The 24,938-nt window shown below is 41.2% G+C and overlaps 1 protein-coding gene across 1 annotated transcript in view; it reads right to left on the minus strand.

The window, feature by feature from the left end:
- The window catches only part of AKT1 (AKT serine/threonine kinase 1), a 72,370-nt gene that overhangs the window by 25,206 nt on the left and 22,226 nt on the right, over nt 1-24,938 (minus strand). Inside the window, exons 2-4 of the mRNA XM_005417921.2 lie at nt 14,435-14,563; nt 7,627-7,738; nt 4,715-4,862 (exon numbers count right to left, since the gene is read on the minus strand). Of these exons, the coding sequence (XP_005417978.1) occupies nt 4,715-4,862; nt 7,627-7,738; nt 14,435-14,563 (389 nt within the window). The remainder of the gene's footprint in view (nt 1-4,714; nt 4,863-7,626; nt 7,739-14,434; nt 14,564-24,938) is intronic.

Consider the following 24,938-nt stretch of genomic DNA (forward strand, 5'->3'; position numbering starts at 1 on the left):
AGGAAGAGGTCAGTGGGCACCATGGGAAACAACATTCAGTAAAATTCTACTAACTAACCAACTGAATTGCCTCAGGGGTGGGGTCCAATACACACCAACACTCAGTCATTCCAACCTCCTCAGCACATAATTTTAGTCAAGGCCCCAGATACTTTCTAACTTTACCAGACTCTTCAGCAGTTCTCAAACCCCAAATTTTTTTCTCTTAATCACTTATGCCTTCTTTATCTACAGCTGGAACTTCCCAGCTCCATTGTCAGCTCCTTTTCTCCTTCATTCCAGGTCCACCAACAGTTCAACATTCCCTGCTTCTGTACAATCATGCCTCACACATTGCTCATTATTACTACACACATTTCCCTCAATACAGTAATTCTGTATTCTTCACTGAAAAGATAAGAAGAGGTTGTTTCCATCATCATATGAAATCCTATGTGTGAGCTCCCAAAACTAAACTGGAGGGAGGAATCTTTCCACCCACTCTGGCAACCAGAGAGAAAATATTAATAGCTTAAAATATTGCAGCAACAAACTTATACAAACATATATGAACAGAAATATCTTCAAACCCTTCAAGACAAAAACATGTAAATGCTTGATGCAGCAAAGGAGAGCAACTCCTCTGTCCTATCACCACTTCATCATCTCATGGAACACTTATAGAAGGAGAAAGTTTGGTCCCACTCAGACCTACTTCAAAAAGAGGAAGCATCTACTTGGCAATCGTTTGTGTTCTCTGCTATAGAAAGTTTAATTGAATAATTAACAGTCTGTGAAAATAACCTTAGAACATATAAAAAATGCAACCATCACTAATGAAATGTAAGTTATCTAGTACCTTAACAACACTGATGAGCATTCTTACCCATGTAGGCCAACTTCAATTAGAGTAGCCAGCCATTCTTTTGAGGCCTTTCCACTTTAGACAAAACAGTTTTCATTGGATCTACATATTCTGTTACATCCAGTTTTGCAAATTTGGACTCCAGTCCAAAAGCCAACAAATAACATCTATTTGTTCTATGTGTGTGATGTTAGAGTGGTCCTTAGGGAAAAGGACACCACCCTCTTTTCTTTCTTGCTCACTACCTTGAAACTTGCTACTACAATTGTTAGGTACAAAGTCCTGCTAGGATGGTCAACTAAACCAGAAGCAAACAACTGTGCTGGAATACTGGGGACACTGTTCTGAAAATATAAGATGACAAACCATTTAATGTATTTCATTTTAGATTTCAGATTTCACTGCAGCTTTCTCTCCAATGGATTTGCTGTTTACTATATTGTCCAATACAGTCACTCTGTGCTCCTCTTTGTCCGGAGCTGACTTTAAACACGTAATTTAGATGTCTCCAGCTGCAGATCTCACAGCTGTGTGTATAGTTAGAGTCCTTTCCACTTCTGCTTAAGCAGCTCTTCATTCCACTTCCAGACATACACCCAGTCTTCTGGCTAGTCAGGATATACTTGAACATGCAGAGTTATTACCAAGACTAAAACAACAAACTTGCACAGCGACAAAAGTAATTTCTCCCCCAGAGGTTATGGATTCTGCAGTCCCACCTCTGGCCTCTGGTGGTGGCAAGGCTCAACACTCCCTGTTGCCAGGAGGAGGCAGGGTAGGAGGAGCCTGCAAAGCTTCATTGCAAATACAGGGAAACTTCGAGGGTATTTGAATTCAACATCCTCTCCCACTTTTTGGAGCTGGCACAGAGAGTTTTTTGTCTTGGGCTTGATCCTTAAATTTTGCAATAAATAACAATAACACTGGAGAAGGCCAACAGGGCACTGGCTGTTTCCCATGCACTGGTTGGAAGCCCACTGTCTGCCATACTCTTCCAGCAATTTACCACATGTTGGAGTGGGGAGAGGGATGACTTCTTCCCCCTCCAACAAATTAATATACACTCCAACAGGTTTAAACTTTTCACACAACAGGTCACTCCCACCTCAGAAAGCTTTGTTTCACTCCCCACCAGCGAAAATTTTTAAAAATATTCTCAGTTTTATTTTCTTTAGGAGGACTGCTAATTTTCCTTGCAAATTAACCAATTCTGTTGCAGAGTGTGATATCATCACCATCACTTCTGCCTTTGGATAGCAGGGCTTGGAGTGAGGGGCAGTGGGGGTTGGCTTTGCTGAGACAAATCCCTCCTCCAGGGAGTGGAGGGAGGTGACATCAGTAACATCGTGCTCAGGGAGTCCCACCTCTTCATTTTTTACCGATGGGCGGCGTTTATGGTTTGGGGAGGGGTTTGGCTTTGTTGCATCAAGCTCCTCCGAAGAGCTGAGATGGTTGAAATCACTGTCAGGGAGGCACAACTCCTCCCCTAGGCTGGATTCCCTGGTTCATCCCCCACAGCTTCCTCAATGGTGTTAATTTGCAACTCTAAAGCTCTTTGGTTCCCGCACAAAGTTGTTTAACAGGTTTCTCAGGTTTCGGGCTAGTTGCTTTTGGGCTGTTAATTCTCACTCCACCCTGAGGCGAGCTTTTGTTTCAGCCTCCGAGGCAATCTGCAACTTCATCAGCTTTTTCTCTGGCCCTTCCAACACGTGCTTCTTTATCTTTCTGGGCAGCCATTTAGGACTCCGAAGTGGAACCCTACCAGGCAGTTTTTTCCTTTCTTTTGACAAAGCTCCAATATACACCTGTGTTTTCTGCCAGATTTTCTCAGACCACACAGCTGTGTCTGATCAAGCTTCTATACCTGGGATTCCATGACCTTTTTGCCAGAAAACATACGTTTTGACTGAAAACTACCTTCTCTTTATTCTGAGCTGGACACACAGAAGAAACACCAACCAGATATCCTCAAGAGGTCAAAACAACACAAAACACTTACTGGCAAACTTTAGAAAATCAGGCAACTTTGGTTAAGGTTCACTACAATATCCGGTCAATATAAAACACCTTGCACAGCATTAACTTGGACCATTCACCTTAGCAAATTTTAAATCCATTCGATGGTAAATTACTCAAAATATGCCAAAAAGAAGAAACGAGGAGAAAAAGACAGGAAATATCTAGAAAAGCACACTTACAGCTACCAGCTCCTGGGCTCCAGATGTGTTCAGACAGAAACTCCAAGAACAGGTAGGGTCTAGACCAGGTGATGGCTTTGTGCTGGACCCTAAATATCCCTTGGCCTTCACTGGCCCTTCCCCCAGGTGGGACTTGTGGTCATTTGGCCTCTCAGGAGCAGGGTTGGGGAGAAAGGAGCACTGCCTCTGGTGTGTCAGTGACTGGCAGCTCTGCCAGGCTGGGATACAGGCTCTAGGGGGATGGTGGGGCATTTCACTGTCTCACCAGAGCAAGGCCTCACCTGTCCCTTCCCCACACACATGTACCCCTAAATATCTTGAGGCATCTTTCCAGTCTCTGACACTGCATCCCAGATCAGCCATTTACTCTGATTAGTTTCACCATGAAGAAAAACACTGCAGGAATCAGAGGCTGAGCAGAGACTGTACCATTGGATCAGTGACCATTGCCAACATGGCAACAATAGGACTGACACAACCAAAGGCTGCTGCAGCCTCAGTTTGGGAAGAAAATTAAGATGCTCCCAACAGCAAACTTCCATATTTTTCCCTAGAGCTGGGTGAGGAGATTTTCTGCCAAATTGCTCAATACAGTTGATGTCAGGACCCCAATAAGAATTTTGGTTATCCTCACTAACATGTCCAGGAAGAGACAGTCACTGTTTCAGGAGACTGTATCCATCTGATGAATTAGGTAGCTCTTACATTACTATTAAGAGCTGCTCAGCAAGAGCAGGATCTGTTCAGCCAAAGAACCAGAAGCCTGCTGGCAAGCTCTGACACAGGTAGCATTAAAGTAGCCAACCACATCACTCTGAAAGCACTGACATGACACAAGGGCAACATACAAGCTTAGTGAAGACACTGGTGGATATCTTGTTATAGAAAAGCTTCATCGCTTTTCCCAAAACTGAAAAAAATTTATGAAAGTGGGTGAGGATGACAATGGTGAGATGAAGACACAAGGAAGTGGCCACCTAAAATCCACAGACAATGGATTTGCATGGGGAAAGGTTCTATCAATTCCCTCTTGCAGGAACAGGTGGGAACACTTTTGAAAACAGAAATACGAAGAGAACACAATGGGGTAGAAAGAAATAAAGGGAAGTTGAGGACAGATACCTAAAAAGGCTCAACAGGGCAAAGATCTCCTCTGGCACATACTCATGTCATGGAAGGCCATTCCTTAGCTGGCCCTCTGCATTCAGACTAGGCAGTGCCTAATGCAAAACCCCAAGTTGTAGGAGCACTATGGACAGACACTGCAGTGTCTGGCTGCAGTTAGCCTAAACCCTTAGTTCAGAGCAATTAAATCCACGGACCCACCCTAAATCCTCCAAATCCATCAGAATACCTCTGCACCAGTCTGCAAGGAGTTTAGAGAATCACAAGGTCCAGCAGGAGCTTTGGTTTCAGGCTCTGTACCACAGGAAAATGGGCAAACCAAAGCCAGGCCTGAGCTGGCCTTGAAAGCCATCCAGTAAGGACACATGAACTCAGAACTCTGGCAGACCCAGGCAGGCTCTGCTCAGCTGAGACAATTGTTTCCTCCAGAAGCTGCATCTACAGCCAATCATGTAATTGTAAGGGGTATAGACAAGACTTGATGGCTACTTCTTGTCTATATTTGAGAAGACCTAAAAAAAGAATCATTCCTGATATACCCACTTACCACTTTGTGTTTTGGCTTTGTCATAGAAACTTCCATTTCTTCGGCACCTGAATTATCACTGGGAGAGCCAGATCTGAAATCCATCATCTCTTCCTCTTGTTTCTTGAGGCTGTCTGCTACTGTTTGGATGGCTTTTGTCCATTCTTCCCTGGCAAAATATAGGCAAAGGCATTAATTACTTGTGGCTTTAGATGACCATCTGCCATGGCAAGGATCACCAAGGAATACAGAGCCACTAATAGTCTCTCATGAATCAATGGAAGATATGATGAATATGTGCATTTTCAAGCACTGTAAAAATGCATTTTTAAAATCTTTATTAATCATACTAGAAACAAGAGACAACTGAAGTCCTCCCAGTCTGGACATAATACAAGACTTTTTGGATAACAGAATTTCTAATGGGCATTCAGTCAACAGCTCAGGATATGACCTGGTCATACAGAGATTTACATAACCAAAACAGACTTGCCAAAACAAAAAGCAAAAGGCTTACACAAAGCAATTAAAGACAGTTTCTAAATTTCTGTGGTGTACTGAAACACACATCCAACTCCTGGGGACACTATGGCACCTCTTCAAACACGTATCCCGAATTTTAGTGCTGTAGTGGCAAGAGATGTTCTTGGAAAAGATCTTAAAGCTCAGGACACTTGGTTATTCTTCTGTTGTAAAGATGATGACGTTAGTACAGCAATTGCTGTGTAAACTTTAGCAGAATGTCAGCAAAAGCAGTGACATTTCATCTTAGGCACAGGTCTTGGTTACGATAAAGTTTCCACAGCTGTTTCAGCAACCAGTGCTCTAACGTGACCCCTTCAACTCCCATGGAGACAACTTCCACTCCAGTGTCCTTGGAGAGATTTCACACCTTTGAAGCTACTGAAGTGAAAGTTCTTGGCCTTCACTCGATTTCACTGCAAATTTATTGAACATAAAGAATACAACTCATAAGGGCTTCCAGGGTCTCAGGACAGGCTTTAAAGACACACACAGGGGCTGAAGACACATCCAGTGGACAATCTGAACTTGCATGTTTACTGTCTTTTGTATATGCAGGGAACAGGATGTGGTGATTTAGTTGGTGTTTCTAGGGACTGCTTAAATTCTACTCCTAAGGACATCCCAGGTAAAATATTTTGCAACTACAGCAGGTTCAGCACCAGCCAATGCTGAACAACTCTGTGCACAATCTGCAGTGCAGCTGTGCCACCCTTATCAATGTCCAATTTTTCACTGGTCCTATGAAGCTGTTTTTTTCTTTTTCAAATCATATCTGAACATGTGAGTGTCCATTTATAATGGATGCAAGAGGCAGATCATTCCCCAGAGGAAGCGAAGTCCATGGGAAAAAGTATCCCACACAAGATTTTAATAAAAATTGCACCACACAAGGTCCTTCTTGCCTTGTGCATTTTTATTTTGGATTTTGCCTGAATTGTGCACAATTCATCCAGCCCTGTATGGGGCAGCAAGGTGATGTCAAACATTCAGAACATTCTCCCTATCCTCCCAGCAGAGACTGCTCCATTCACCATCCCTAACACATTCTCTTATTTACTAGGCATATTTTTACATTCAAAATTACTACAAAAAGAACAACTTCTTCCATACTTTTCTCTCTTCATTTTTTTCAAAAAAGCAAACATTGGTTCTAAAGGCTTATAGAAAGCTAAAGGCATATTGACCTTCATATCTCTTTTGTTACTGACTTGGTTGAGATCTCAGCCCTCCTGAAGTGAGTATCTTTGATTTCTGGGATAACAGAATTTCACCCTCAGCTTTTACATCTCAAGAGTACACAACAGAGGTGACTAACACTCTGAGCCCTGAAGTGTCACAAAGCTGACTTAATTGGCTAGGAGGGAACAAAACAAGACTGAAATACAATCTTCCCCCAAGTGGAAACTGCTATTCACTCCCTTTAGGGTCAGTGACCACGAAGTTCCTAAAAGAAACAACGACAAGTTTCTTTTTCTTTGCTTTTAATTTGACTAAACCTTCTTCTGATAATTGTAACAGAATCAAAAGCAATAACAAGGAGCATGCGAAGTGCATGCAAAGGCTATGAAAGAAATAAATAAGTAATTCTTGGTAGAATTTACTGGTCTTCAAAATAAACATGTGCTAGGATCATATCTAGGGAGGACCAGGATTTTAAGATACCCACTCCCTTAGGGCAATGATACTGGAATAATTTGAGTTCAGTTTCTGAAGAGCAAGTAAATATTTAAATACTCAGTAGTTGTATTATAGCTGTGCTGGAGAACTGTTCTCTCTGGAGGTAAGAGATCAATTCTCCAATGATGAGAGCACAGGATGCAGCTCTTAGCTTTGTTTCCTAAAAGATGAAACAGAAATCTGCACCTGCAGCAGATAACTATCACCTTTATTATCTAATTTGCATAAAACATTAGCAATCAGCAATGATACAACTAACTTTTCCTTTAGAAATTGGGTGTCTAAATAGACTTTAAAAGGTCACTATTTTGATACAACTCAACTCTGCCTGAATCTCTATTTCATTTGTGCTCATCCTTCCAGAAACTCCCAGGTCAGAAACCCTTCATTTTACATACCACAACATTTCCATTGAGAAATGAACCTTACATTCCAGAAATAACTACCTGTGTGCTGCTACACACCTGCACCTGTCCATTTTGGATACCCAACCTAGCAACAATTCACTTACAAACACTGCTCAAAATCCACTCTCTGGAACCCTCCCTTTAGGGTTGCTTTTATACTGCAAAATGCACTAAAACTGAAGGCACTCAAATTCTTTGTCACTTTTCAGTCCAGACGTACATCATCTGATAAATAAGAGCTTCAGCAGAGGACTCACTATTAATGTTGAACACTTGCATCTGCTTTTGCAAGGAGTTTATGCATTAAATATGAATGAAACATACCGCTCCTCTGGAGTCTCCACATGAAATGTTCTTTCAATTACTGTGGTCCACTGGAGGCATCTAATGATAAATGTGTTTGGTTTAGGTCGCTCTGTCTTCATCAGCTGGCACTCTACCACAATCAAGGAAGAAAGAGTCATGGTACATAAGCAGGTTTAAATAATCATTTGTCTTTATTCTTATCTAGCAAACTGTTGCAATTAATCAGCCATAGAAATCTCTGTAAGTACTTCTTTAGGAGACTTGAGACAATTTACTGTGTTGATGAAACCAATAAATAGCTTGGGAGATAGCCATCTAAGCAGCTCTGAAATCAAATTCTGCTTTGAAAGGCTCCACATTTGGTCTGCCCATAGAGGTAAGCAGAAATGTGATGTGATAACACAGAAGCCATTCAGACTCAGGTCCCATACTCTAAAGGTCATGCAGAGCACAGCACACGGCCAAAGCCATTTGTTAATGTAGCAATTACATACACTGAAACTGAAGTCAAGCCCCCACATTCCCTCCTATTGACTTTCCCACGTAAAACCCTGTCCATGGATTCCAGGGAGCTGCAGGAAGAACATCTGATCATTTTGCAGCAACCTGATGAAGATCAGACTCAGCATTTCCAGTCCTCAAACACTAGAGGGAACATCAAACTGCAAAGGCACCCCCTGGGAAGACCCCGTTCCAAAAGCCTTCGGGAGAGCTGCAGCAGTCGGGTGCTGCACGGACACGCAGCGAGCAGCTTCCATCCCTGCCAGGCTCTAAGCACAGCCTAAAAAGGCTACAGAAGTACAGCTACATGCTAAGCCACTACTTCCTTTATCAAAATGTTCTGTTGAGAGCTGAGTGTAATTTTTTTTTATTTTAAATTTTTAAATTGTTTTAAAATTTTTTAATTTAAATTTAAAAAAAAATTTTTTTTAAATTTTTAAATTTTACTTTAAGCTTCTTAGGATATTACAAGTGTTTATCCTTCAAATTTGGGCCAGAAAATGCTCTGGGATAAAGGGTATGCTTTAGCTCCACTAACAGAGATCTGAAAAACAGAAGAAAATCAATGAAATAACAACAGGAGCCAAACCACCACATTTTTCGGAAAAACGTTAATAGAAAAGCTAATTAATTAAACAGATCCTGCTAGAGGAAAGTCAAATTAAGAAACCAAGTCAGCAGGGGAAAAAAATATAATTGTAGGAGTTTTTTTCTTGCATTAAACTCTTTTCCTTGCAGTTAATGAAACCACATGCTTGCTGTTATTTGGTCTTCAGTTTCTAAATAGACTCCTAAATAAATAAAAAGGCACTATGAAGACAAGAAGAAATTTCTGTTTACTGCTAGAGCTATGAACTTCCTCCACCATCAGCAATGTGCAAGTGGAGGACAGAATCCATCAGAATAACAGTAACATTACTAAGGTTACACTGGAACCATTAGGTTAATTTCATTATTGTGTAAATTTAGAATGCTCAGTTTTAAGTTCAAGCTCTTAATTAGCACCAAGATAAAATATTTACTGCCAGTGTTTTTGAGCACTGTATTTTTGGCAATATATTTCATGCCTCATTTGCTGCTGGAATTATAAGCTTCTCAATTAGCAACTGCATTTTTCATTACAAGAAAATATAATTTTTCTTTAATAGCACGCTGAGGTTATACTGAGTCCTCCTAGAGCACTCCAATTAGATAAGAGAAAGTTATTAATGAGTCATGCAAAGGCTTTAGTGCAATAAATGGCACTCCTTCATTCAGATTAAACAACTTCCACGCAGCGATGCGGCTGCGCTGGGTACGGCCTTGCAGCCGCCTCTGTGAGAGCCCAACACAACTGCCCGGGCTGGCGCAGCCCCGTGAGCCTGGGGCTGATAAATCCCACTCCAAAGATCTCACTCCTGCTTCCAGACCTCCCACCTCCTCAGCTGCCCTTCTTTTTTTGTTGTTTGTTTGTTCTGCCCCCTGTTTTTATCTGCTTAACGTGATTAGAGGAAGGCTGGGGTTGTCCTCTAGGAGCCTGCACAATGCAGCCTTAAGACACTGAATCTGTCTGCAGACTCAAAGAACAACATCAGGCTACTTCCTAACCCTCTGCTAATCCAGAGCTGTTCTCCCATACTTATCCCAAAGTACAGCATCATAAAGAAATAAACACAGAGGTTTTGCTTAGATTTTAAAAACACTTTAGATTCATATTCTGAAGTAGTTGTATAGATATTTAAACTAGCCATGAACTCTAGATTTAACCATTTAATTTCAGCATGATAAACCACACAAGGTTTTTTCTGTTATAGACATGGACCAATTACATGTCACTCTCCCCCTAAATCAGCACTGTCCATTGATATTTGTTAAGCTTGCTGATCCAGCAATCTTTAAGGCATACAGCAAGATGAATAATAGAGATTTGTCAGTTAATAACCACTATAATTCAGGAATGTCACCCAGAATTGTTTTGTTTAGTGAACAATATGCTGTCTAATTACCCTGCTCAATCATAACAGCACATATCAAGAAATACAGAAGGCTTTACTTTACCAAAGTGCTGTACCATATAGATTGTAGAAAGTTTGAAACTACCACTTGTTTCTCACCATGTACGATAATCCCATGGATTTTATCAATTAAACAAATGAACAGTATTTTTTTCTTAAACCTAACTCTGTGCTCTTCACTGTAGCTGAAGTTAGAGAAATCCAAAATCCACCTTCTCTAATCATCAATGTATTACTGCAATGTGCACCACTCCAGCAGAGCAGAGAGAGATGCTGTGTACCATTAGGTCTGATTTATGGCATGTTTGGGGATTCTGCTATAAAAATATTCGATTTCAAATAGGGGCTGAGGGCTACCCACTTTGAAGGAAGTTTTTCCTGTGAAACAGGCCAACGTAAGTATTCCCCATTTGCAACAGAGTAGGCACTATAAACAGCAGCCTGTTGAAAATTATTTAAATTTCTCCAAAGAACCTCTTGATTCTTTCCTGGCGTTTGGTCTTTTAAAGTAAGTAGGACAGAGAAATTGTTCCTAACAGGAATAGACACCAAGGCATTCAAATGTAAATTACCATTTTGTATTTGAAAGACACTTAGTATTATCCCAGTGACTTTCTAAAATGTCACAATATTTGCTTTCCCAGCACTTGAGCTAAAAGGCAGATTACTTTCGATGAAAGTGTCAAACTCTGCTCCCTATATAATGACATCACACTTAAAACAATAATGTCTAGGAAGAATCCTCCCTATTCCTGCTTTGGTTTCTTTAAGGAAAGGTATGGAGAAACAGAGAAAAGAAAACAGAAAAAAAAGGAAAAAGGTAAATAAGGAAAACAGAATGATGAAGAAATAAAACTTTTGGAAGACAAACACAAATATTATGTCGAAGTGTCTGTTTTCTGTAACACCACTGGATAGATCAACTCTGAACTGTTCAGCATGGCAAAAGTGAGGGGCCAGGAGCACCAAGTTACAGACCTGGAAAAAGGTGGCTCTTAGTAACAGCACACAAAAAAATCAAAAAAATCCAACCACTAATCTGGCCATCCTGCACGCTCTGAAAAATGCTTGACTGCAGACACACAGTCCTGTCCCAAAAGGAGCTCTTGTATTGTTGAGCAATTATGTTTTCAGCAGTACAACAAAACCACCACAGTCCATCTTCCTTTTTGACAGCCGGGAGCAATAATCCCTTTCTAACAGGAACAGCCTCTCTCTCCATGTGGTTTTTCACAATATACTGCTTTTCTCAGCTATATGGTTTTAAAGGCTTATAACCTAATAGGGAGACATACATGATAATCCGAGATTACAATTGGTATGAAGGCTACTTATCTCACAGATTTACAACTCAGCCTCTACTGGTTATTCATCTCTAGGAGCTCTGGAGCAGAACTTTTAGGTACAGATTTTTTTATTCCTTCTACCTTCTTAGCAGTAATGTACAGAACACAAAACACAAATAAGACTCAAACACTCAGGCACCATGCTTCACGAGTGTTACTTTGGGTTCTTCTGTATTTGTTTTTTGTCTGTTGTCAATTTTTTTTTTAAATCTTCAATAGGTTTATTTCAGAGAAAATAAACTCCTTAAACACAGTAAACATTAGTATATGGCTATTTTAAAAGGAAAATTAGGTGGAGAAAAGGTTATTTAAAATAAATAGTACGCCTCTCTTTAGCTAGAGGGGCTTAGAAATGAGTTTTCAAAAATGTACGATTATAACCCTCACAGACCAAAAGGAAAAGGCCAGTGTAGGAGAAAAAAGGACTGTCAAGCACATGGAAATCACACCCTATTTATTGCTAATACTTTCTTCATACCCATTAAAGGAAAAGACAGGTGACCATTAGTTGTTATCTTGTGTCATAGCTTTGTCACTAATTATTTCCCACTTCTCATGCGCTGACAAAATCACTCAATATGAATTTTACACTACAAGTAATAAAATTCCCCTTTAAAAAACCCCTCCTTTTACTTGCAAAGATAAAAAAGCCTACATTTTGGTACAGCAGAAGAGGGTAAAGATTTTAATCAGAAACATGGGACCACTTCCAAACAACAGACTGACAGAGACAGCCTGCCATCTCATTAAAAAAAAATCTGGTTCACTAATTAACAAAAAAAGTCAGGGCTATCATGGTCTCTTGGACGAAAAGAAAACAGAAAGAGTAATTTTTACAAAATATTTAATCTTAATATTTAAAATAATTTATTTGTTTACAAAATTATTTCCCCCACCTTTCACTGGCAGGAGGCTTGTGCAGGCCTGTGCTCTGGCCTGAGCCTTCCTCCAGAGACGGCTCAAATTCATTCACACTAACACGACATGTTAACCTGAATGAAAGGATCAGGCAAGCAGACTCAAAGGGAAAGCCTGTGGTGCAAAATACATCCAAACAGTGATCCCTGAGATGAGCTCAGCTGGTTGGAGCCTGGTGCTAATAACACCAAGTTTGTGGGTTCAATCCCCATATGGGCCATTTACATGAAGAGCTGGACTCAATGATCCTGTGGGTCCCATCCAAGTCAGAATATTCTGTCAATCTGTGAAAGTGTGGAGGGCACCCAGAAGGGACAGAAGTGCTGGCAGCACTGCCTGCTACTGCCTACATGAGAAATTAAATCCTGGTGGGGAAACAGCTGCTTCTGTGGGCCCAAATCCACAATAATGACTTCTAGCAAGGAGGTCCCACTCCAATCCTCAAGGCCTTCCTGAGCTGCCACCAGGCAAGAGCCACTGCTAGGAACATCCTCCCACCCACCACCCAGCCCATGATGCCTCTTACAGGCAACTCTTACAACTCATCTATAGGCACGTGCTGTGTCTTCTCTGACAATGCTCCAATGCCATGGTAACAAACCTGTTTATCTATAAATGCTGAGACTGATGGGCTCAATCTGCCAAAAAAGCACCACACTGCTGTTGAGAAAACTGATTTAAGTTAACCCATTTTAAAGGCAACTTAGACAAAGAAAAGGTGATGGACACATTTTTACTCCTTAGTACTGAGCTGCCCAAGTAATGCAATTAGCAGCAGCAAGAGGATGGAAGTGTCCTCCAGAAAGTGCATTTGTTAAAAGCCTCTGGCTATAGACCAAGTACTGAATTAATTTATAAATTAATGGCTTTCTTCTGCTTTGCTTTACCTTCTTGATCTGTAAGAAGATACCAGTCTAAAGAGAAAAGTACCATATCATTACTGAAATGAAAACACTACGAGAATTCTCCCTCTCAAACGACACAAAAAGCCCCAAAGCACTCTTGGAATCCTGTACAGAGGCACCAGGAAACAGCATGTCCATTATGTACGCCCATCATCACTCACAACAGGTATGTGCTGCTACTGGAGGAAAAATAATGAACATTTCCATTAATTCCTACTGCTGCCCAGCGCTCTTCCAGGAGCAGGGTGTTTCAAAATAAATCCCTGCTTAATGATCAGCTAGAAAGATGAATCCCCTGTATTTTGAGCTACCTTGTAATGAAGAGGGAAAGCCCCTACCCTTCTCTCTGCAGAGCTTTGCTTCCAGTAGTCACCAGGAACATGGAACAGATCATTGTTAATAACAGGTGCCACAATGATCTATTTTTAAGTGGTGGAACGAGACACAGGCAGATCACGAGACAGGAAAGATTAAGAACAGGAGAAAATAAAAGCTGGAAGTATACAGTGAAAAGTTAAAAACATGAGCAAGAAAAGGAAATTATCTTCAGAGTCTCCTATCACATCCTGTGCTGCAGCACCTGAGCAAAGTCGGAAATGTTTGCATAGTAGAGAGTGCAGAGGTTAGGAGATGTTATTATTTCCAAACCCTCCTGTTGGCTTTGATAGAAGAACTTTGAGTTTGTGTTCAAAATTAAGAAAATCCAAGTGTGCTTCGTTAAAACATGTGCTCACTCTGCATTCTCTTATGCTAACAAATAACTCTGACCAATGTCAATGCCACTGGAATCCAGATCTGGTGGCAGAAATGCTTCTGCTGTACCTACCCACCAAGTACATGCACCTGGGTGAATTTCCACTTTAAAGCAATTTGCTGACTAACATACATACAAAATATTAACAAATAAATCCATTTTATTCAATAACCAGAAACGCTAAATTACTAGAAAACTTCAAAACCAAGAAAAATAAGCAGAGCATCAAACCTCCACGTTACAATCATTCCTGAGAAACACAGTGGGATTTATCAGCTCAAATAAACACACTTTGTGTTTAGACACAGCGCTCCGGGCAGATCTGAATGTTACTGATGCAGCTTCCCAGCTATGTTACAAGAAGACATCAGCCCCAGACTGGACAAGGAAGCAGCTAGAAACACTTACGAGCTACTGAGAAGTTATTTAAAGGTGATTCCCGCTGGTCCACATCCTGTGGCCGCTCCTTGTAGCCAATGAAGGTGCCATCATTCTTCAACAGAAAATACCGTGGCCTCCATGTTTTGATGTATTCTCCTGGAAAGAGAGGATGGGCAAAGGGAAACAACATCAGAAAACACCCCGAAATACTGACACACCAATAATTTCTGTTAATATTGGAACTATACGTCATCCTGACAGCAGCAGTTGTAAGAACATTCAGTTCAGTCTGATACAAACAGTGGAAAAACACAGGCACTGAGTCACATACTGATAGCGATGTTAGCCATAAAAATTGGACTTCACAAAAGGTAAACAGCTATGTTTTGTTCTTCCATCTACTTCGATTTCCATTCAAATTCTGCAACATCTGCCTTAAATGCATTTTAAATTTTAAAAAAATCAGAGCAGATGTCCTATGTATTATTTTTGCTATTGTCATTTTTCATACTGACAAGTGGAGAAATTTTTTTCATTTACATTTTGCAGCGCAAGTATTTTAAACAAGAATGGGTAATTTACTAATTAGTCAACTGCTTTATCAAACCAACAGTCACTTTCAGACCATAAGAAGATAATTCTCTGCTTATGTTACATAACATCACTCACTTCTCTCACAACATCTCAAGCATGAAACACAAGATGATATATCACAATATGAAGGAGAAAACACTGGATGATGTATAGCCACCACAAAGTCGAAAACAAACATCTACTCTGAAAGATATGCCACCTTTCTTTGTCTGAGGAAACACCCATTGCTCATCTGAGTAACCTGCACAGGTGACACTTGCATGATTGCATTACAGCCACATTCAAAATGTCCAGCAGCTGAATAAGAAGGAAAGAGTTAATCAAAACCTCAGTTATTTACTGGATTTATTAAGGTCTTCAGAGAAGGAAGCAGAAATCCCATCGATGGCTCTTCTGGATGACTGTCAGTATGCCTGAGTTTTTTGCTCATTTACCAGATCATTGTTTTCTCAGGCACTCTCAAGAATCTCAAACAGCTTTTCATGGTGTCAAGCTGCCCCTCTAGGTCCTAAAAGGTCCTGTTTTACTCAACTGAGTCACAGAAATCTCATTCAAGGTGTTATTCTAAACACAGTAGTGGCCACACTTTTCCAATTCTGCTCACTCCAAAAACTGATTTAAAAATTTTAAAAGCAAGTGGTCAACTACAAATACCCACAGCCACACATCAACCATGCCCTCCTCCCTTCTGTAAGGTTTCTCACTGGTTTGTTTAACACTGAGGAGAAGATGAGAGAGCACACTCAGAGCTGAACTCCTTTCCAGCCTGCCACAGCAGGACCACACCTGTGCACCCTGTAAGGCTGCCCTGCAGTGGCTGGTGCCCAGTGCCCACAGGTTCACCTGCTGGCAAGCTCTTCAAACAACCAAGACAGATGAGAGGAGAAGGCTCACCAGATTTATTGGCTCTGGCAACCTTCTGCTGCTCTGCTGTTCTCCAAGGCTCCTCTCATACTTTCCCATTGCTCAGCTTTCCTCTGCTGGTGATTTCTCTCCCAGCAAAGTGCACCCTGTCCCAGGAACTCCCTTGCAGCTGCTTTGTCTCCTTCCTGTCCCCACAGACCTCCTCTCCATCTGTGGTGCAGTTTCAACCTGCTTTGGGCAGCAGCTGTGTCACTTCTCCGTTCACACTCATCCTTCTCCCTCCTGCACACAGAAGCAGAAGCAACCCCGACGCCCACACAACACAGACATGGGTGTGCACAGCCCTCACCAGCTGCTTTCACCTCTTTAGTCCTCACTGGGATTTCAATTTCCTCATCTAAAACAAAAAACTAAGAGCTACTGAACTGTTAGGGAGAGCCACACAGTCACCTTTGCAGTGGCCACATCTGCAGAAAACATCCATGTGAACTAATGAAACAGGTATGGGGCAAGACAGAGAAGAGGAAAAGGAACACAAACCTTCTCATTGTTTCTTTTAGAGATGGCTGTTACTGCCCTAAGTGCTACACCAGCCTGTAAGGCGATTACCAAAGTGTCATCATCGCTCCAGGAATTTCAGAACTCACCTGTCATGGTTTAACATTTATAAGCAAGAAGGTAAATGTAGAAGGTTTTGTTGTCATCATCTTTTTAATTCTGACCTTAATCAAATGCCGAAAACTTTCTGGGATCAGCAGGAGATTATGAAGCCTTTCACATTTAAATTATCAGTCCAACTCGGCCCAGATCAGTGAGATTACTCCAATCTCATTACTGTTACACCACAGATGTGACTACAGGGACGAGAAGACACTGGCATGCTCAGCCCAGCTCTCGACTAGAGGTTTGCCAGTAAGCAGGTTGGGAAGGTGGCTGCCTAGACCATCAGGATTTTGGAACATGCTGTTACATACCTGACTCCTTGGCATTTTCTTCTCTTGCATATAGCACACCCAGGAGACCTAATGACCACCACACACTCCTTATCATACCTGCACTTACGACTAAATCCAGATTGGATGGGACAAATAATATCTGAACAGGGACAAGACTGGGAATTTCTACTTCCCTTACTCCCTCATTTATGCTACATATCCTCCTCACTGGCATTTACAGAGGGGACAATAATTTTTTGCAGATTCTGAAATTATTATCTGGTTATTTGCAGCGAAGTACACATAATTTTAAACAGAATGACATTGTACTGTCACAGGAGACTTTCTCTAAGATTAGATGCTTATGTTTGGCTCTCATACTTTCTAACAGCTTTATCCCACCGATCTGCTCCTCTGTTAGAAACACATCCTCTAACAGGATTAATCACACAGTCTTTAAAATTGTGCATTCCATACATATATAGCATCCTCCTCCACACTCACCGCTTCTGTGTGAAAAATCAAGGATTTCATTACCACCAGCCTTTCTGCAGAGATCATTCTACTTGGATCTTCCTTTAAGCATTGCTTTAGCTGGTTATGGTTCCTGATCCACCTTTTTATTTTGCACATAAATAACATGATTTTATTTGAAATTTTTCCACATGTCTGGAGCTTAATGAATACTGTAATATGGCAATCCAACATATTATTGATTATTGTTCTTGCCAAGGAGAGTATGAGGCACAGTGCAGTATCTGTGGTACAAGTTTTTATTATATAACACACTGAGGTTGTACTTCTGCATCCTGCAAAAAAGTGGCAAGACACTGCCTGGTGTGTGACTTCCCAAGGAAAAGATCTCCAAGTATAATTTTACATTCAAGCCTGAGCAAGCTATCATTCCTCTGCAGAAGCTCGGAAACACAGACTCACCAACAGTCATCAAAAAGATGTACAAAGTGCATATTCTTAAGAAACAAATTTATAGTTTTATGATTAGCTAAAAGACTATAAATGGCCTACAGCCCACGAGGACCACATCAAAAGGTGACAGCAAATCTTGAGTACTGGAGGCAGAAAAGGAGTTTGTCAATAAGACAAAAAAATAATTATGTGGAACTGCTGGGACAAAGCTGTCTGAAAAACATCAACACCTTTTCCTTCCTCCAATATACTCAGCAAGCTGTCACGTCTCAAGAGTGAACTGAGCTGTTTCAATTTTTGCCCTGTGTTCTTTGTTCCTTGTTGTGGTTTTGTTTTTAAGAATCACAAGAAGAAGTTACTTGAAGTCACTAATATTAGCAGTTATGTACTCACACTAGAAAGAATCATACCGAGTACAGTAAATGCAAGCATGTGTGGCAAATTCTATCAGACAACACTAAAAAAAAATAATGATCCACCATGGAAAAGTGAACAATTTACAAAGCAAAACATTTTTTCCTCTGTGATTCATTGCTTGTGTAATGCCCTGGCAGAGCCTTCTTTGTTTTCAGTAACAGAATGCTAACACTGCAGAGACAGGAAAGCAAAAGCATGGGTTATAAATCCTACATATAAAATCCTGGAACCAAACAGACTCCTCTGTAGCTTGCTAGCTTTATTATTTAAAATCTTTATGTATCATTCTGTTTACTCCGAGCAATTTCCAAATTGCAAAGATTCCCAAACTGTATATATCTGGAAACATACACAAAGATTGTTATAGACTGATTTCCCTTTATTGCCTTGTGCCTGCCCCCACACACTGCACATTAAAATACTTAACACACACTCAGAATGTAAATCCATCTCATGCCAGAAAAGCTTTTTCGCTGTAACACATACTGCAAAGCACTCTTATGCCTGAATATTTCAGAAAAAGTTAAACACAAAACTCCTTTGGCTCATGAAAAGTTAATTCTACTGAGGATTTACAATAATGCAGGGTTAGATTATTTTCCTCTCCTCCCCACAACAGTATCTCACCGAATCTGGAGCTGTCTACCACTGATAGAGTGTCTAACATCAGAAACAGCTGCCACTCCCTGGGAAGCTCACGGGGTAAGTGGAGAATAATGAGCAGCAAGCACCAGCAGAACAAAAGAAAATCCATCTTTATTTACCAACTGCTGCATGCTTGTTGCTGCATCAAGCTCATTCAAAGCCAACACCACACCCTTTAATTCACAACAGACTATATTTAAGAAGCCTCTGCTTTTGTTTTAATCAACTCATACATACCAATGGTTTGAAAAAAAAATCATTAGGTTAACCAAGTCAGCATCCAATGCTACCCTTGATATTTACAAAAGCACCTGACCGACTATTAACTTTCTTATGGCCCAAAGTAACCAAGTAACAAGCCCAGGAGCACTGACAGAAAACAAAGTCTCAGTTATATGAAATGCAGTCAGGTGGCTACCACAAATCTACCGATAAATAATGCATTCAACTTTCTGCTCTGAGCATCAGAAGTAGCACCTTTGATTGTATTTAAGCATAACACTCAAAAAATTAGAGCTTTTGAGTTATGCAAGCCTTCTCTACATTCCCACACGCTCTGATGATGTAGGGCACTCCCTGCTTGTACAGCCCCAGTTCCTGTCCGAGGGAACATGAAAGTTATGCCAATCGAAACGCTAATGTGCCACCCATCAAAGGCACAGTGACTCATTTCTGAGCCTCAATGGCCATGAGAAGTGGTCTGCATCCTGTCGGCCTAATAAGGGCTCAGAAAACAGACCATTTTCCTTAAAGATGTGAAGCTTTCAGGAGCTGCCATCTCGTTCGTGCTGAGGAGTGGGATGGGGATTTACAGTTAGTTCTTACTGCTTGAGTAAACTGAGTAAGTGTCCACTCGCTTCAAAACCAGCTGAAATCAAAACAGATTTGGAAAAAGAAAGCAGGGCTTGAAAACTTGCCTTTGCATTTCTAAAGCACTCGGAAGCAAGCCCTTTCCAAGTGCAGGGAGCTAATTCTGGATCTTAACGACCTGACACCAAACAATTAAGTCTAGGGTGACCTGAATGAAAACTCTCAGCTCAAGCATGTTTCGTTTTTTATAAAAATAGCTGCACAGACACCCACCAGGCTGGTGCACCACTCTTCGCTCCCCGATGCAAACTGTCAGAACAAGATATTTAAACACAGTAGATTTTCAGTAGCTTGGGGAAATTAAAAAAGAAAGGAAAGAAAAAGAGGTTATGTTAATGTCTTTCCCAACACGCTGGCGGAGAGAGGAGGACCTCTGGTTTGTCTGCCTATTCAGAGGCACAGCGAAGGGGCCGCTTCTTTGATGATTTTTTGGGGCCCCTCTCTGGATGCCTCCTCGGCCACCGCCTCCAGCGTACAGCTGCAGAGGCGCTCCCTGTGCCTGGAATCTCAATGAGGTGCCTGGGGCTGCCGGCGGGGCTGCTCCCCGGCGGGGAGGTCACTGCAGCCCTCGGCCAGCGCTGTGGGAACAGCTCTGTGCATGGCCACCAGCAACCAGGCCAGCCCTGCACGGCTCAGCTCCTCCGTGCCTGGCATGGCCCTGATGTGGGGTGCCACAGTCCCAGAGGGGTGATTGGGGCGCGATAAATCGGTTCCTCACTTTGTTCCCCCGCAGGCAGTGCGATGGCTGTGGGGTGCACGGCCGTGACTGACGTGACTGCCAACAGGTTCAGGAGAAGTGCTGCCTCCTCCTCCTCCTTGGTTTCAGCTTTTCTAAACCTCCTGCTACTTCTCAAGCTCAGGGAGAGTTGCAGTCCAGGGCACCTGCTTCATTATCATATCTTGAGGGAATATGGGGAGAGGGGAGGCGGGCACCAGAGGTGGGGCGGAGGGTGATGGATGAGCCGTCTGGTCTTCAAGCGGCAAGGGGAGCTGTGGGAGGACAACTCCTGGTCACCTGGCACCCCACATCTGTAAATTAACTTCAGAAAGCAGCACATAGCCTTGGCTTCGGCCTTCCCACAAAGCTCTGTAGAAAAGCAAACGTACTGGAAGCTGCCCCTGTCTGTAGTTACACAACAGCGCGGGTGGGAAACACCTAAGGAAGGCATCGGGTGCTCTGATTCACAGAGCTGGCCATGGCAGAGATGAGAAGCCAGATTACAGAGAAAGAAAAACAGATTCTCACCCAATACTTTTTCTGTGCAGGGGATGGACAACTACCACGTTCTTCAGATTCTATCTCTCCCAAAGGGTTCAAGATCACCAGCCAACACCACCACTGCAGAAGATGACACCCCAGTATTTTTTACCACTATACTTCAACTGTATAGTTATGTAAAACTGAAACATGGAGGTTTATATTTTTCTTTTTCTTTTTTTGCTGAATTTCAGTTTAGAAGGTCAAAAATGTTGCCATATTGCTTACAGCAATCAATTTAAGCAATACCAGATATTCCCAAAGGAGCAAAAGAGAATTAATCAGCATGTAAAAAACTCCTTACTCCTACCTTTGGCACAGCTTAGTCAGGCTAGTCCTAACCTACAGCTGTCTCCAGTGGGAGAAGATGTAAATGAAATTTCATTAAAAACAGCAGTTTTAAGGATAGCTACATAAATTACAGGAAAATATAAAGTGATTTCTTAAGCTATACTGAAAACAATCTCAGAGTGAATTGCATCTTCACTCCCTCATAGTGTGAACAAAAGGACTTAAAACTACCATGAGGTGTCCAACACGATTAGAGAAATCTTTAGAAATAAACTTGCAAGCAGCTACAGGATTTTAACAAAATAAAACATTCCTGTAACAGAAAGTGCCATCATGTGTTTCTGTGCTTTTGACAGGCACCCAACTCTCTCCCATTTTTATAAATAAATAAAAATGACAGAGGAGGTGTCAGATTCATTGAACTGAATTAAGCATACTTAGAACAATTATTTCTCCCCAAGTAATTTTTACCTTGACACTATGATGGAAAATAGCACAAGCAGCTAACAAGGCACTTAAGCTAATGAGCCTCTGCAAGTTCTTAAATATCTTCCCTTAGAGGAAGGAGGTAGCTACAACTATTCCTCACGCTCAGTCTGAATATGGTCAGTGTTTCTGCAAATCAGGCTCTTAAATACACCCCATGTACTTATACAAACAGCGTGACTTGGTGCTCCAAAGATTTTATGTCTACTACAAATACAAAGAAAAATAAAAACTAAACCAGAAACACCAAACACACCACACCCTGGTGTGTTTGAACAAGGATGGGCTTTTCTAGACAGCCTCCGAAAGCTGATTCAATAATTTTACCTTTTTGCCTAAGAATCCTTAGGCATGACACTTGTGCTTATCTGAACAGATGCCTGATTTGTATATCACATACCCAATTTTGCTCTTCAGTAAATCCCATCTAGAGACTGGCAGTGTGTCTGAGGGGACAAAACAAAAAAACATACACAAACCAAAGCTCTTCCAGAACAAATTAAGGTGAACTCACAGGTTTTTAACTTTTATTCCTCAAGCGACCTAAACATAGAGGATGTTCAGGAAAAGCATCATGAATTGATCAAAAATTATTTTAGGTCCCTTCTCTCACTCTGCCCCATTAAAAAAAGATTAGGTGAGTCAAAGACTCAGGCAAGAGTGATTTTTATGATGCATTTATTTGTTTTATGAACATTAAACGTGGAAAGCACTCAGCAGAGGTTCCTCATTAAAATCCCGAAGTTGATGAGGCTGAGACATGACCTGGTAGCTTGGGGGGGTGAGAGCCCATGGGAAAGCAAGAGCAGGGGAGGGAAAAAGCAGGACACAGCCTTGAAGAAAATAAAAAACATCCACATTGAGGATGTTTTCATCCACCACTCCTTGAGTCCCTGGCTTGCTCTTCTAGGCTCCCATTACCACATCATTGTGTCATTCACAAAGTGAATCAAAACCTCAGGGAATTGTACAGAAATGGAGGGAAAAAAAAGGTTAAAGGACATTAGGGGAGATTTATGGAAACAGCAGCATTTCTAAAATAGATATGAACCAACTACAGAGGCAGTTTGAAGAGTGGGAAAAAAGCTCTCTTAGTAAAAACTAAGCTGCAGAACACTGACTTTAATAAATAAGCAATTTATGGAGAGTAAGAAATTAACACATTGTATTGTTATCCTTTAGCTTCTGGGTTTAAGTCCTAATTTTCAACATAAATGCACAGAGTTGTTTTCGGTCACTTACAAGAAAAGCTCTACCAGTAATTGTGTGATCATGCTGTGCATCAGGAAATTTCTTAAAAGTGCCAAGAAAATAAAATCAATGTAGAATTTTAAAACATTTATACAAACTGATAAATATTTCGTAGAAAGATGAATGAAAGCTAAGTTAAACAAACATTTCAATGGAAAAAATAAGAAACAATATTAAAAAAGAGGTGGTGTCTTTATAGGGCTGGGGCTAATTTGGATTTCCCTTCTTCATTTAGTCACTAGCAAGTCTACAAAATCCTGGAGGAGGACAAGAAGACCATGTTAGTTCTAATAAAAAGTTTCATTTATCTTGAGACATTTAATGGCCATCAATGGAAAAATTAGGAGCACTTCCCAGAAAGCAAGTCCTAATATTTGTTATCATGGCAACCTCCTGGTTACGCCTCCAAATTTAGTATTCCACAGATAAGTTTTACTGAGTCACTACCCCAAACTCAGCAATGAAAATCTCCTCCAGATAACAGGAGTGCTGCCTCACTTCAGAGGAATTTTTCAAAGTAACTTAATTGCATGCAGAGAATTTATTAAAGCAACTTCACCACTGAGTAGTGTAAGAGCAGAACAGCCAGGGCAGCTCTGGTGCTAAGCTTAGCCGAGTAACACAGGCCTAAGAAACTCTGCCAAGGATTTCTGTGCCTTGAACTAAGGTGTGTTGTCACTGTAAAGGAGAGCACAATCCACACTGCTGCTTCAACAGGGTCACAAGCTCAGTCAGACACATCATTACATTTCATTTATTTTTATAATAGACAGTAGAAATGTTGAGTCTTAATATAATCAAACAGCAAAATTCGTGCTGGATTTCAGTGGTACCACAATTTAGCCCTGTGACACTGAAACATGTCTAAAATACAACTAAAAACACATAAATATAATCACAACTATTTTTTAGCCTCAACGTTATCTATTATATTAAGCTCATTATACTTCTCTGTAACAGCTCCAAGCTCTAGGAGAGAGTGCATTTCAGTCACACAAAGATCTGTTTCTTACACAAGGATGAATGAAATAAAGACCAACTTGAAAAAAGACACAACAAAGACCTACCTACCTTGACACTTCTACCATAAATTAATTTCCTTGCTGCCAACAGCATCTTGCTACACTGAAGTCACTTTTCATTTTAAAAATAGCATAAGAAATGAACAGTATAGCCCACAGAGAAGTGGGAAGCAGACGGACACAGAAGATAGGAGCCTGAATTACAGTTTCCAGTCTGCAGTGCCTCTTACTTTTGTTTTGGGAGGACATGGCAAAAATTCCATTTTCTATTCAAACTGCCCCTACAAGCAGTGTTAAAATAAACATCACCCCCAGCCTGCCCTGAACTCACACCAGTTTCTGTGGGCATCAAATCTGGTACTTGCCTCACTGGATCTTCTGAGGTCAGGGACTGCCGCATCGGCCCCACCTTTCTTCCACACCTGGTTTTCCATGCACAGCACACCACACACATTCCTTCATCCACCCAAATCCTGAAAGCCCCATCCCATAACTGAACACAGTCCACTCTCTGTAGTTCCATCTTCCCACTCTCACTAGGATGTCCCCAAAGAACAGAAGCCAAACAAACTCCAAAACACATCCCTTGCCTAACCACATTACAGCTACCCATCAGGTGCAGAACTTGCAACAACTACAACAGCTCTCCAGGAAAGTCAGATTGCCACACTTTGAGAACATCAGAAAACCATAACTAAAGCTTTAAACTTTTAAATGACAGCTTTTTGCTTTTTCTTGTTTATTTTCCATTTTCTTGTTTATTAATTCCATTTTTTTAAAAAGGAGAGAGAAAGAGCCCTATAGGTCACCTGGGGTAACATTCCTGAAAGCCAGGTGCCTCAGGGACTTCTGGCAAGGAAGGTACAGACACACATACAGAACAGCCTGCATGCAAGCACTGTTTGATGCTTAGCACACCCTGTTTTACAGCATTGCCTGCCACTGGTCCCTGAGCTGATGCTTCCAGCTCA

Source organism: Geospiza fortis, unplaced genomic scaffold, assembly GCF_000277835.1.
Source record: "Geospiza fortis unplaced genomic scaffold, GeoFor_1.0 scaffold23, whole genome shotgun sequence".
NCBI lineage: Eukaryota > Metazoa > Chordata > Aves > Passeriformes > Thraupidae > Geospiza > Geospiza fortis.